The following is a 12928-nucleotide window of genomic DNA, read 5'->3' as shown; positions in this document are numbered from 1 at the left end:
GCAACATCATGAAAGCTCAGTTTTGCATCTCCTGAACTCGCAGACTGAGTTTAGAGAATAATAGAAGTCAGTTTTTAGCCTCATTTTTAAATGTGTCTGCTCATATTTGTAGTACTTATTAAAATAGACCATGGATTGTTTCGGTTATGCTGTGAATCCTACTGTGATGAAAGTTTGTTTTCAAACTTAGAAAATATGCCCTTCCACAAAGTTCACAGTGCACAAATATGTGTGTGTATATATAATAAAAAGGAAGCTAAATATGTCTGATTCCCCTTTGAGAGCAGGAGCAGTCCCATCTGAACATAATTTTCAGACTTTACATCATACATGTCTTAAGAAAAAAGAAATTACCAGTACAAAGCTAAACATTTACTCAAATATATCAGCTCAACTGATGGATAGAACATGTTGGTGCATTTGAGAAAATTGTTTTCCAGTTTAAAGTAACCATGGGTTTTTTTGTTTTTTTTTTCCTGTGCTCAACTATTGCTGGTCCCATTGTAACGAAACATTAAAATGCCACCAAAAGGAAGCAGCAGAGTCAGGAAAATGCAAAGATCTTACGAAATCACACTTCTGACCTTTAACAAACAAAAGTTATTTAAGGAAGACAGATCTCCCACAAAACTGCTAATATAAAAAGCAGAGTTTCACCAGATTTTATTCAAATGGATGTCAGTTGCTTCACCCTAGAAATTTGATTAACATTTTGCAACAACTCACAATCTACTTTGGGTTTCCCTTACTTATGGTTTAGGTTAGGTGACTCAGTTAGTAATTCAGGGTGATTTTACTCTGTGACTTATAACAAGATTCTTATCCACAAGTTTCTTACCCAAAAGAGTATAGTGTTGGTTCCATTATAATATTAAATAAAACCCTGTTCTTATTCATAATTCAAATTATGTCAATAATATGAGTTACACTTTCACAAAGTTCAGTTTTGGGTTTTTTGGGGGGATTCAGCTGAGCAATGAATTAAATCTGCTTCTTTGCAGGGAAAATTTATTAGAAAACAGATAGGGGTTCCTATTACTGCACCAGTCAAGCTCCTGTGTTATTGATAGGCAGAAGGCCAGCTGTAGAGGCAATCTTTAGCAGGTTTCCATCTCCTTTAAGCTCTTCTTGGAAGGGAACTTTTTTTGCATGTTACTTTTAGCTACATTTTGCGAAGTGTCTGGTGTGTGCTGAAGGATCTGGCTTTTCTTCCAGAATGTGGTGATCTTGATACTTGGAAAACATCATTCTCTGTGTTGGTTATGATGACACGTGGTGACAGTTGCTAAACCAAGAACGCCAGTAAATCAGTTACTGAATTCTACAGATTCTGTAGATGAAGTGTATATTGTCTGAGTGACAGTGACATCTCCAATGGGAGTATATGTGAACTTAAAACGAGCGCTTCTCATGGACTGTAGGATAGTCCCGGCTTTGCTGCCGTGTGATAAAACATGTTTTCCATATAGATTTCAGGTCTTAGATACTTATGTGTTCCTTATTTCTGTGATACCTGCGCATCTCAAAACTCTTCTATTAGAAAAGGCAGTGATTTGTCCAAGGTAACGTAGCTACTTTGTGGGAGGAAGCGACTGAAGCAGTGCCCTAACTTTTGGCACATTCCTCCTCTTTAGTCACCTCTGGTTTACTTCATTTTGCCTAGAAAAGAGAAGAAGAGGAAAGACAAAAGGGTGAAGAACAAATAAGGCAGCAGGAAGAAATCCGAGCAAAAGAGTTGTACCTGAGTCTCAAGCAAGCTCAGCAGCATAGTCAACACAGCGACGATGACCAGGAGTGGGAAGAACAGTGTAAGTAAAATTACCTCCACAGGATTAATGTGTTTCTAAAAGCAAATAAAAGGAGCCTTGTAGAATGGAAAAAGCTGTTGCCAAAAATCTCTTCTACCTAGAGCAATGCAAAATGCTGTATTATTTTGCAGGAAATTATCAGCTTGACCTTACAAACAGAAGTTACTGCGAGTTTACCAATTTCACATTTCTTTCTGAATAAGAATCCGCCTCAATGACTGAAAAATTTTTTTGTGTACGGTGACTGAGATAATTAATTTTTGTCTAATGTTATTAATTAACAGTTTTGGCTTAGTAATAATAATTCTGGACACAGTTTTTTTGACAGCTTGTCCTCATCTATTTCTGAAGAGGTAAAATCTGTGTTCATCTGTATTTTAATTACTTCCATATGGTGATGGGGTCAAGCTATGATATCAGACTGAAACTCACTTCATTTCAAAAGATTACAGTAAATAATACTTAGATTGTCACCCTGAAAAAGATCCTTATGATGATGATCTCACTCTATGGAGGTGGCATTCCTTTTTAGCCACCCTGAAATTCTTTATCATCATCATCATTGTGGTTAATTTAAAAATACATTAGTGATTTTTTTAAAAGGCCATAAGGAAGAGAAAAAATATATTACTATATATGTATACATACATACTCTAGGTAAGTAAAGGTCCACGTTATGAGTAAATAAGACTTAATATGTTATTGTGAATAAAATGTACGTCTACTCCATCTGGAGCCTATTGCATAGTTGGCTTTAGTAGTAGGAAATTTGCGATAAGAAGTATGGATTTTTGTTGGAGGAAGAATATTCTCTATTTGCCACATCTATACTGATTTGATTACTCTGCAGAAAAAGAAAATGTTATGATTGGAAAGTTTTAGCTCAAGTAGGGTCATGGGGTTATTGTATCAATTATATATAACACAAAAGTTAATCAACTAATAATAAAAATGGAGTTTTAAGGGAGCTGATAATTGGTATGTGTTGCATGAAATACCTTATGAAATAGGAAAAAAAAATATTGCTGGTGTGTTACCTATTTCCTGACAGAAGTAAAAGAAATGTTTCAAAATATGCAATGAGTTTATTTTATAGTTTTAGTCATCAGTTCAGGAGTTCCTGAAGACTAATTACTGAAATCCTATTACCTGGGATTGATGAGATAGTGAATCATTCTGTACAACATGAATTAAATCTACGTAAGATACACTGGTGCAATTTTCCAAGCTCATAGCAGGCTGCGCTCTTTTTTGATCAATAAAACCTCTGTATATTACATTGTCAATAGAGAGAAGGTAATTATTTCCTGGAGAATTATTTAAATCCAGGTGTATGTGTTTATTTGGAAAGGAAAACTGTAGCTTCCTGTATTTTGGGTGTTTAAGAGCAGAATGAGCTGGGGAAAAAATAGACCTTTAGTTTTGTAGAAAATGATGAATTATCAATTAGCATCAGCTGGCATAGAGGATGGTATTATGTACTTTTGCATTTCTGTGATGGTAGATAAGAAAAGAAAATATACTTGCAACCATTTTATAAAAAAAAAAAATCCAGCCTATCTTTACACTGACATTGTCAATAAAACTACATTACTAAAACCAACTATCATTTTCTTACTATTGGATTAAAGAGGTAACTGAGGTTTTAGATTGTTGTCTCAGTTTTCTCATAGCGTGCTGGTAGTACAGGGACAGGTATCAGAAGTGCGATAGAGGAATTATTGGAGAAGGCAGAGAAGATAGGAACAAGCTATAAAAAGTTTTGATCATGATTTCTTGACGGCATTCTTGGCCTGTCAGCACACCTCTGACTGCATCATATGCATAATCTACCACTCGTATTTTTTCTTGTGTAGCCTGTGGAGCATTCTGTATGCTCTGAAGGAATTCTGTCACCTTCAGTCTGTGTGCCTCAATACCTACAGACACGTCTGCTTGTGGTCAAAGGGGTGACCAACTGCAGCTCACACAAATTCGAGCTGTCTAGCCTGCCCATCAATAACAGTGGTGCTGTGGCAAAAGGAAAGCTCAGCACCTTCTAGCTGGCGGCACCACGGTTGGGTTTTCCAGCCTACTATAAATTCTGTGCTGCTACAGTTTATGCTGTTATCAGTAATTGATTTAGCATTAAACTAACTGCAGACTAATGACTAGAGTGTATCACATCCTTGTTTATGCTCTTATGCTTATCTCAGTGTCTCAATTTATCCCAGTTGGTTTGAGGGCTTAGAACTGTGTTCCATTAGCAAATGGGTGTGACAACTTAAGATATGAAGATGCAGTGTTTAGTGCCTTATCTGAAACCAGTTCCTGGCTGGTTTAGACTATGCCATCAGACTTTGCATCAAGCTTCCTGAGGAATGCTAACATCTTCCATTTCCTTAACTTTGCTGCAGAAGCCAGAACTTCCAGCAGACAGGCGATAAGACCTATTTGGAAGTGAATGCACTAGTACCTCAGGTTTCCCAGATTTTTCACTTTTGATTTCAATTTCAGATTTTTTTTTTCCTTTTTATGGTAATCCTTTCATTTGTCCTCAAATAGTCCTTTGGGACACTGAGAGGAAATTTAGTCAAGTTAGGCAAAGCTATCCACTTGTCATCTTTTTTAAGCAATAAGTAAATGCATGAATACATAAAAGAATTACAAGCAGATGTACTATTAAGGTCTTTTGTCTCTACACACCTGCAATGGAAACCATACTGCCTGTTAGGGACAAAGCCAGGCTCCTTTGTGTCTTGCCTCCTTGAAGTCAGTCCTTCATATTCAACAGTGCTGGGGGGTCAGTACTGAGGAGGAACAGCAGTGCTAGAGCAGCTATTGTGGAGAGCCAATGTAGCAATGATACTGATGACACTACTAATTTATTTAGTAGATGGAATTTAGAATGTGATGAGGATTCATCTCTCCTCATCACATTATCCCTCAGCTGTTTATTGCCAAGGCAGTAAGCAAAGTGTTGCTAATATTAGTGTCTGTTGTTTGGTGCACTTTGCTTCTGCCGTTTGCCTGATTGTGCCAAATAACAATAAAAGCCCATGGAACTGCTGTGTTAATTGAAATACATAATTTTAGTGCTTTATAATATACTAAATGACAAGTGTAGATTAACTTGAGGAATCAGTACTAAACGGGTTAAAAAAAAGTAAGAGCAATTCTACACTTTGGTTTCATATAATGGATATATGTTGGGGTATTTTAGAGGGCAGTTGTGAGTTAATATGTGGAGCATGTACATTGGTTGGCAAATGAGAAGGTGAATAGTGGAAAAGACTGATTCAGAGTCCACTCTTGAGAGCTCTTATTCTTTGAAACTGAGAAGTGAGAACTAAGACTGAGTTTGGATAGAGGAGTGTATATATTCTGATTAGTTTTGGACCTTTTTACGGGCTGTTCCATTTTGTAGGTTTCTAGAGTATTCAGTAAACAATACGCTATATCACAGTGTCTAAGTGTGACCTCTGTGACAGCAGAAGAGGAATCTGCAAAACATAATAGGAAAAACTATAGCATAAATATTAATCTGACTGAACATTGCAAAAGGCATACTGTTAGCACATTTACAAATCCCTGCAAACTGCATCAAGCAATGAAGTGCTCAGATACCATCTGACCAGCTATACTCATCTCCAGACAAAAACTATTCTGGTAAAAATGTAAATAGAATTGAGTGACTTGATGTATTCTTATACCTTTCCCTAAGCATCCACTTTTGGTCTCTGTTGGAAGTAGGATACCAAGCTGACTCATTATAGCTTCTTTTATATTGTTGTATTTTTATGTTTTTCTACAAACTATGTCTATGAATTTATTTTTGCTTGAATTTTAAAGGCATGTATGTTTGTTTGGTGCTTATCTTCCTCCGAAACTCGAGTGAGTGAGTTTACGGGCAGGAGCTGAATTTTAAAGTGAGTAGTCCGCAGTTCAGCTATGCATTAACTAAGCAAGCGCTCAACCTTAAGTATGTGCTTACTGAACGCCAGGTCTCAGAGTGCATTGTTGAACAGGGATGGGATTATCCACATGCTTTCTCATAAGATTGCTGAACTGGAGCCATATTGCAGAGTGTTTGTGCGAAGTTATTTTCCAATTAGGAACAGGAAAAACACCGTGTGATTTGTACGTGTACTCAGAAAATTTGCAGACTGAATTTTATCTATTAAGTAGTCATTTTGAATTGCTCATAAACAAAATCCAAGAACTGTTAACAAGGGTAAAGCTGAAACAAAACAATTTAAACATGAGGATGCATATTCATAGCACTTTTTTTTCTACTTTCACATAGCTCTGACTGTAGCTCATAGCTCTTCAAAAGCACAAAATAGATAACGGAGAGTTCCCAGTATTTCACAGATTATGTGATCAAGTTCAGCTGCAGCACATCATGAATGAATCCTCCTCTGTATCAAAAGATTTGGTATTAGAACTTTGCCAGGACTGCTAATAGGGATTTTCCAATCCTAAGTGAAAATATAAAAGGCCATCTTGCATTTTCACTCAAAAGACAACTTAAGTTAGCAAAGAGGAATAATAGAATCTCGTAAGCTGTTCAAGGAAAATAAGGCAAACTCAAAATGAGACCTATAGGATCATAAGAGCTATTGCATACACAAGTTTTGTGTTTGTTTGTTGTTAGAATATGTTTACACTCCAGATCATGTAGACATGTCCAAGTTGGCTTTAAACTCTTTATTTCTAGTAATGACAAGCGTGCAATCATGACAGAACTCAGGTTGGATATTTTTACCAGTTTTCCGGGAGGGTTTGGTAACCCATTTTTGGCCTGTTCTACTGCAGCTACAATCATATCGGCACCTAACCTATATGAACAGCCCAGGCATTTCTACTCAAGTTACAGTGCCATCAGGGCAGAAGTGTGCTTTGTTTTACAAACGCTGGGGGCGGCTGCACCCGGTGTTGGTATCACCAACACCTGAAGAGAAAACTGGTAGTGGAGATGGACTTACAGAACGTGGCTGAACTGTAGATTTCCTGTGAGCTTGAGAAATCAAATTCCTCGTTTCCCACTCTTGTGGGAATGTCAGCCCTGACTTTATCCCATAATGTAAAAGGAAGATGAAGAAAATGTAAACTATTATTTGCAGTAATTTTTGATGTTAGATATATGGAAGTGTGGTGATGGTTCAGAGATTTTAAGGACGGAAGACATCATTCAGATATCTAATCTCCCCAACTGAAAATATTGACTATTGAATTTAATGCTTTGCACAGGGATCATGCCAGGAGTACATTTACTGTAACAGGACAACTAGTCAGGAAAAGTAACCGGTTCCTACTTAAGACAGTACTAGAAGTCCTGACTAGTTTTGCTTTCTTATTGTGGGAAAGGCTATGATGTGTCCTGAAATACAACAAGTAATGCAGAATTTGTGGCTTTTTCCATCTCAGAATACTTGTAGTAGACTTGATCCAGACATAAAGTTCTTCTTTCTCGTGACATGGTTCAAAGTCAAAGAGACAAATATGAATATTCACTAAATTCTATTGTAAGAAAAACCTGCTGCAGAAATAAGTCCAGGTTTATTTTCAGACTTTGAGTGACTTTCTCAAGTTAGATAAATTTGTGCGAGATGTCTGTGTGGGAGGACAGTTCATGTGGCACACATTGTCTTGTCTGGAGTGTAATGGAAAACTTTTTTGTGGATTCCTGACTGCAATGGCTGGATGAATCTTTATCCACAATACTATTTCCAAGTTACTGATGCCGGTGACTTTGATGATAATACCTGACACAAAGTCCTTTGACCAGTCAGAGAGTTTTAAAGGAAACTGCGGATAACATAGCAACACAGATCTGCAGTAGGAGCTGTACTAGACAACTCCTAAAGATAGAGGAATGTGAGGAAAGAGAGAGAGATTTCTGTGAATAACTATAATGACTGGGAAAGGGAGAAAATCAGGACTCAAAATGAGAAAAAAATGGATTAAGAGAACCTGTGCATCCCTATGGTCAGCAATACAATTCTTCAGATACCTCAGTTGGGCAATTTCAATAAAATTTCTTCACAACTGGGAAGAGAGGCCTACACACGTATGTATGTGTGTACATATGTGTGTGTGTGTGTGTATATATATCTATGAAATCTATATGCATGCATTTAGATATCCATGGCATGCAGCCTTCCCTATCCTGACATATATACAGACACATATACACATGTATGGGTGTGTATATATATATGTAAACACATATACATATATATGTATGGATAGGGAAGGCTGCATGTTATACATACTTTCAAAAAGTTTTCTGAATGTTGATTTTGGCAGCTGCAAACTATGCTTCCTCTCCCCATTGTTTTGTCATAAGAAATATTAAAATTTGGTAGTTTGGGAAAATGTAGTCCCGGTCACTAGCTTCTGATGGTATAGATTTATTAGCTAGTAAAAATACAGTAGGAATGTTTGTTGAAAAGAGTATCTATTGCTGAGGAAAGTGGGCCATGAATTTACCTTGCCTTTTTCATTACCAGGCAGCCTGTACATCAGTAGAAAAGAATCCCAGGCAGCCTGTCCTCAATCTGTATACTGTCATTGTGACAAGCATTGACTGGTTTCTAAATGTCTTACCAAGCTGCATTGCACTCATCTTTCGTGCTGTCTCTCATTGCAAACACATAGTCCACATTTAAAGCAGCAATTACTGAGTGGCTTTACAAAGGATAAATTACAGAAATTTTGTAACTAATATACTTGAGCCATTGAAGTAGCATACTTAGATGACGTTATCTACCCTTAAAAATAATGACCTGTAAGATAAATCGTGAAACCTCTTACTCATGTTTTCTGTGCTGTACAGTTGTTTGTTACTGTGTTTAGGTAAAACTACAGGGTATGTAGTTAAGTGAATGGAAATCCTGCCAGTTGTATTCTTATGAAGCATCTATGACTTGTTTATTATGCTATCTTGATGAGCTTTTAGTCCTGTATATCTTTCTATCTATGATAATACTGTATAACTCTAAGCTTAAAGGTCTTTTCCCCTCATTTGCCCAGAGGGTTTTATTTCATTTCATTTTGCTTTGAGCACTTTTGATTCCATTAAACCTTTTCATAATTTGGACAAATCCATTTATATTTATGCTTGCTTTAAGTCAGGAGTGTAAACCAGAGGCATGCAAACAGCCTAATGAAATGCAGCTGTCTGGTATTATATCATGCATTCCTAGTCACAGGTACAATCACAACGGAGTAAGAAATAGTGTGTGCACTTTATGAACTGGGTATGATCTAAACTGGGATAGTCATGGCAGGATTGATAATTGCTGCTGGAGGCAATAGCTTACTGCTTTAATATTTGCTTCACTGGATGTTAAAGGTTTGTTTTGCACTGGAATAATTTGCCTGCCTGAAGTTATTTGTGTGTCAAAAAAATCGTCAAAATGGGGCTTGTGGCACCAAAAAAGAGCTGATAGATGACGCATATTTGCAGTACAATTCTTGGTGCATTCAAGTTATACCCTTGTGAATACAGGATTGTTTGTACATTAGCTTTAAAATGAAGAAGCTTTAGTGACAGATGCCTGACTTGCAACGGCCAGAGCAGCAGTCTCATTTCAGCTTATGGAAATACGTAACTCCCTGGTCAGGTGTGTATTAAGTTTTCCAGTAGAGATTCTGGTTCTTTATATGGAATTTCAGAGACTCAGGTGTGAGACAACCCCATCCATAGCATCAGCATGCCCTTTCCAAAGGCTATTAATTTCTCCATTGTTACTGAATGCAATTTTCAAGGTGGAGACTTCTGTGGCTCTCAGTACTGTAGCAGAGATAGCATATGCCATTCAGAAAGAAAGCAACATCAGCCACAAAAAGTGAAAGCTACATGATAGTTTTCATAATTGTAAATTTTGGGAGTGGCTTCTGCAATTCCAGTTATGTGCATAGTTGCAAAGACTTCTGTTAAACACAGGCTTAATTTTAAGTGGTAGTTAACATTCTTTCTTGAAACATAGAACTTGCTGCAGTGCCAATGGAAAAGATGTCCCGAAGCAGAATTTCTCTTATTACAGCCAAAAGCAAGTGTCAGATGTAATCGTAGTATGTAGAGGCACAGTTATTGCCAGCAGCGATCACATCATTTATAGCTCAGGTGTGGCATGCTGCTTCTCGCGGCGGACCTGTATTTGAAGCATCAGGGAAGTCATCCCGTTAGCCACCTCTTTGATAGTGCATTGTCATTTGAATGTAATTCTTAAAATCAGGTCACATAAGGAATAAAGATAGTAAGCTGTTCTACAAGGAAGGGGTAAATGGTTATTTGTATTTCTAAAGCCTCTCCTCCCCACCCTTCCCATTCATTCCACCCAGTGCGCCGCTCCAAAGCCGCAGATGAGGAAAGGAGCCACAAAGCACGCAGGGCCCGGGATGAATACCGACGACAATCCTTGCGTGCCATCCAGAAGGGAAGAGTGGCTGGCCTGAGTCATTTGTTCCAGGGAACAAGCCTGAATAACGATCAGGAGATAAAACTGAACAACAATAGTGCAAGTCCTTTGCTGCCTCTGTCTGTGGCATCCAGGTTGGTTTGTACAGGAGTGACTTTGAAATAGTTTTCTGTTGAATTGCTCCCTCTCCAATCCCCACCATTTCACCAAGCTCTTCCTCAGCTGCTGGAAACTCTGAGAGTCTTGCTCTTTCGCTACGACCGAAAAAGAATCTTTAAAGAAAAATAAAACCGGATTGAATACTTAATGTAAACTAAATGCCATTTATTTTTCATAGAGAGATCGTAGAGTTCACACAGAGAGAGATGGGTCCTTCAAAAGTCAGTATTAGATGAGTATGCAAAAGTCAGTGTTAGATTAGCATGCAAGGCTGTGATATGGAGAAGTCAAATGGACAAAGTCTTAGGCAAGTCTTAAGCCTCAAGGCTAAAACTGCCTGCTGCTTAGCATCTCTTTGAAACTTTTTACACAGAGCTGTTGTACTCCTAAATTTCAAGGGTTTTAAGGTTTTTTTTCAGGCAAAATCAAGTGTCTTTGGCCTTCATTAATCTTTCATATGACTATTTAGGGAGCGCCATGAATTGCAGAAGAGGAAAAGAATCCAAACTGTCAGATGGGTGCTAGAAAGTTGACTAGTCATTCTACTCTTTTCCTGGTTATTGCTTATACCATTAATTTGTCTTCATGTGGTTTTAAAGGCAGTGTGAGCACTGGCAGGATGGTAGCATTAAATGCGGGGGGGGGCACAAAAATCGTCCCAACAACCAATGTACAAGCTCAGAAAGGAAAGAGTCCTATTATATTGTTTTTCTTTACCAGTCAGTGTAACACCAGAGGGAATCAGCCCCTCATTGTCTGGAAATGTGTTCTGCTTTAACAAGTTATTTGCTTTATGGTGTTGAGACACAGAAACTCTGGTAACAGCAACCAAAACTCCTAGTTTGAGGAGGAATCAGAATTTTAGTCTCAGAGACAGCAGGATCTTTAAAGTTGTCGTCAAATCATCTTGTCAAAGGATTTCTCTTGTTATTTTTCCGAACTACTTAACATCTTCAAATTGAAGGAATAAAAACACCAGCAAAAGTGGCAGATTTTGAAAAAGACAGTCCATAACTTTGACCTGAAGCTCCGAGCTTCTGAGGTGAGGTTATTCACTATAGAATTTGGTGGTGCTGGATGTGATCCTTTTCAAAAAAGGGCCTGAAAAAAAGCTGAAAAATATTGTGATCATTATCCAGCTCATGTTCAATACTATTTAGTTGTTTCTAAGCTATGCCTATACTACGAAAAACAGGCAGTATTTATTTTTATTATCTTTTAAGGCTCCTCTTTTTTCCTCCATGACTTTATTGGGAATGTATCAAGAAAAATAAAAGTTGCTTTAAACACGTGCCTTAATAGTGGATATACATAAATATATACATAATTCAACTTCTCACACCTAACACTGGTATGGTAAAGCAGAAGTGGATGTGTATGGAAAGTTTTACTTTGCCGGTGACCTGGGAGATCAAGGAGAAGCACAGTTTGTTGCTGTTTACCACTAGTGGGAGACAGATTTCTTTTTTTGCCTTAAGGGAGCGTGGGTTCAGTGTTATGTCTCTAAGTTTTTCAGCATTTAGCATAGCTCCTGAATCTTTGCCTTGCTTTGCCTTTTCTTTTAAAAGTCACATGGAAATAGTCATCTTTTATTTTCACTTGAGATTTCTCTTTTTTGAAATTTCTATATAGTTTAGAAAGCTTCCATTTGATTTTTTTTTTTTCCCCCCCTACTGCCTTATTTTCCTGAGTGTTCTCTTCCTTTGGCCCACTTGCTCCCTTTCATCCTTTCACCTACTGTGTTTTTTTATTTTTACTTTTGTAAAATTTCTTCTGGCCCCTACTGGGTGAGCTCAACCACAGTAGCTGTACACAAACTGACAGAGTAATTCTGAGATTTGGGCCAGGGCAGAAAAAATGATGGATTTGATAAGTTTTTCAGAACTAAACTGAATTAGAGAGAAATGAGTTAAGTGAGAATGGACTATAGACCCCTAGAATTCAAGTGGTTCCTGTTGCTTTATAGAAAATATTCAAAAACAGAAATAAGAAACACATGTAATTTGTTTTTTTAATGTGTGTCTGTAACTGAATTCTCACTTTCTCCCTTCACTCATGGTTGTATCTTCAAATTTTATGGTTAATATTGGTCAGATCTACTCACATGTGTTTGTGTAATTTAGCAATAACTATTACGTTCACTGCAGGCTTCATCACTTGATATCAACAGAATCCATCACCAGTTTTAGTAATAGTAAGATAAACTGAAAGGAGGACTCAGTTGCACATCATCGAACAGACAGCATCTGTCTTTTTGCTTTTATTCCTTTCTGAAGAGCACCTTGCCGTCCTGAATTGCAGAACCTTGATTGGTTTTGAGGATTCTCAATTATCTCTCACATTAGTTTAACGCTGTTTGGTGACTTCTCAGCTGACGTTCTAATTTTAGTGATAGTCCTCTCTTACATTGTCTAGAAATATACAATATTAACTGGCAGCTCCATGGCAGGTGGAGTAGGAAAGCCAGAAGTATGTAGCCAGCTACTGTCCTGGGCACTGGGAAGTGTATGTCTCACTAAATGGAATTGTGTTACAGGTAGACGTACCCACACT

The 12928-nt window shown here is 37.6% G+C and overlaps 1 protein-coding gene across 2 annotated transcripts in view; it reads left to right on the top strand.

Annotated features, from left to right (window-relative positions):
* Window positions 1-12928, top strand: part of SH2D4B (SH2 domain containing 4B) — a 63937-nt gene that overhangs the window by 21754 nt on the left and 29255 nt on the right. For both annotated transcript variants that reach the window (XM_010285868.1, XM_010285867.1), the window contains exons 4-5: window positions 1664-1808; window positions 10140-10350. In XM_010285868.1, the coding sequence (XP_010284170.1) occupies window positions 1664-1808; window positions 10140-10350 (356 nt within the window). The remainder of the gene's footprint in view (window positions 1-1663; window positions 1809-10139; window positions 10351-12928) is intronic.

The sequence above is a fragment of the Phaethon lepturus genome, unplaced genomic scaffold, assembly GCF_000687285.1.
Source record: "Phaethon lepturus isolate BGI_N335 unplaced genomic scaffold, ASM68728v1 scaffold10294, whole genome shotgun sequence".
Classification (NCBI taxonomy): domain Eukaryota; kingdom Metazoa; phylum Chordata; class Aves; order Phaethontiformes; family Phaethontidae; genus Phaethon; species Phaethon lepturus.
This window is presented reverse-complemented; position numbering and strand designations above follow the sequence as displayed.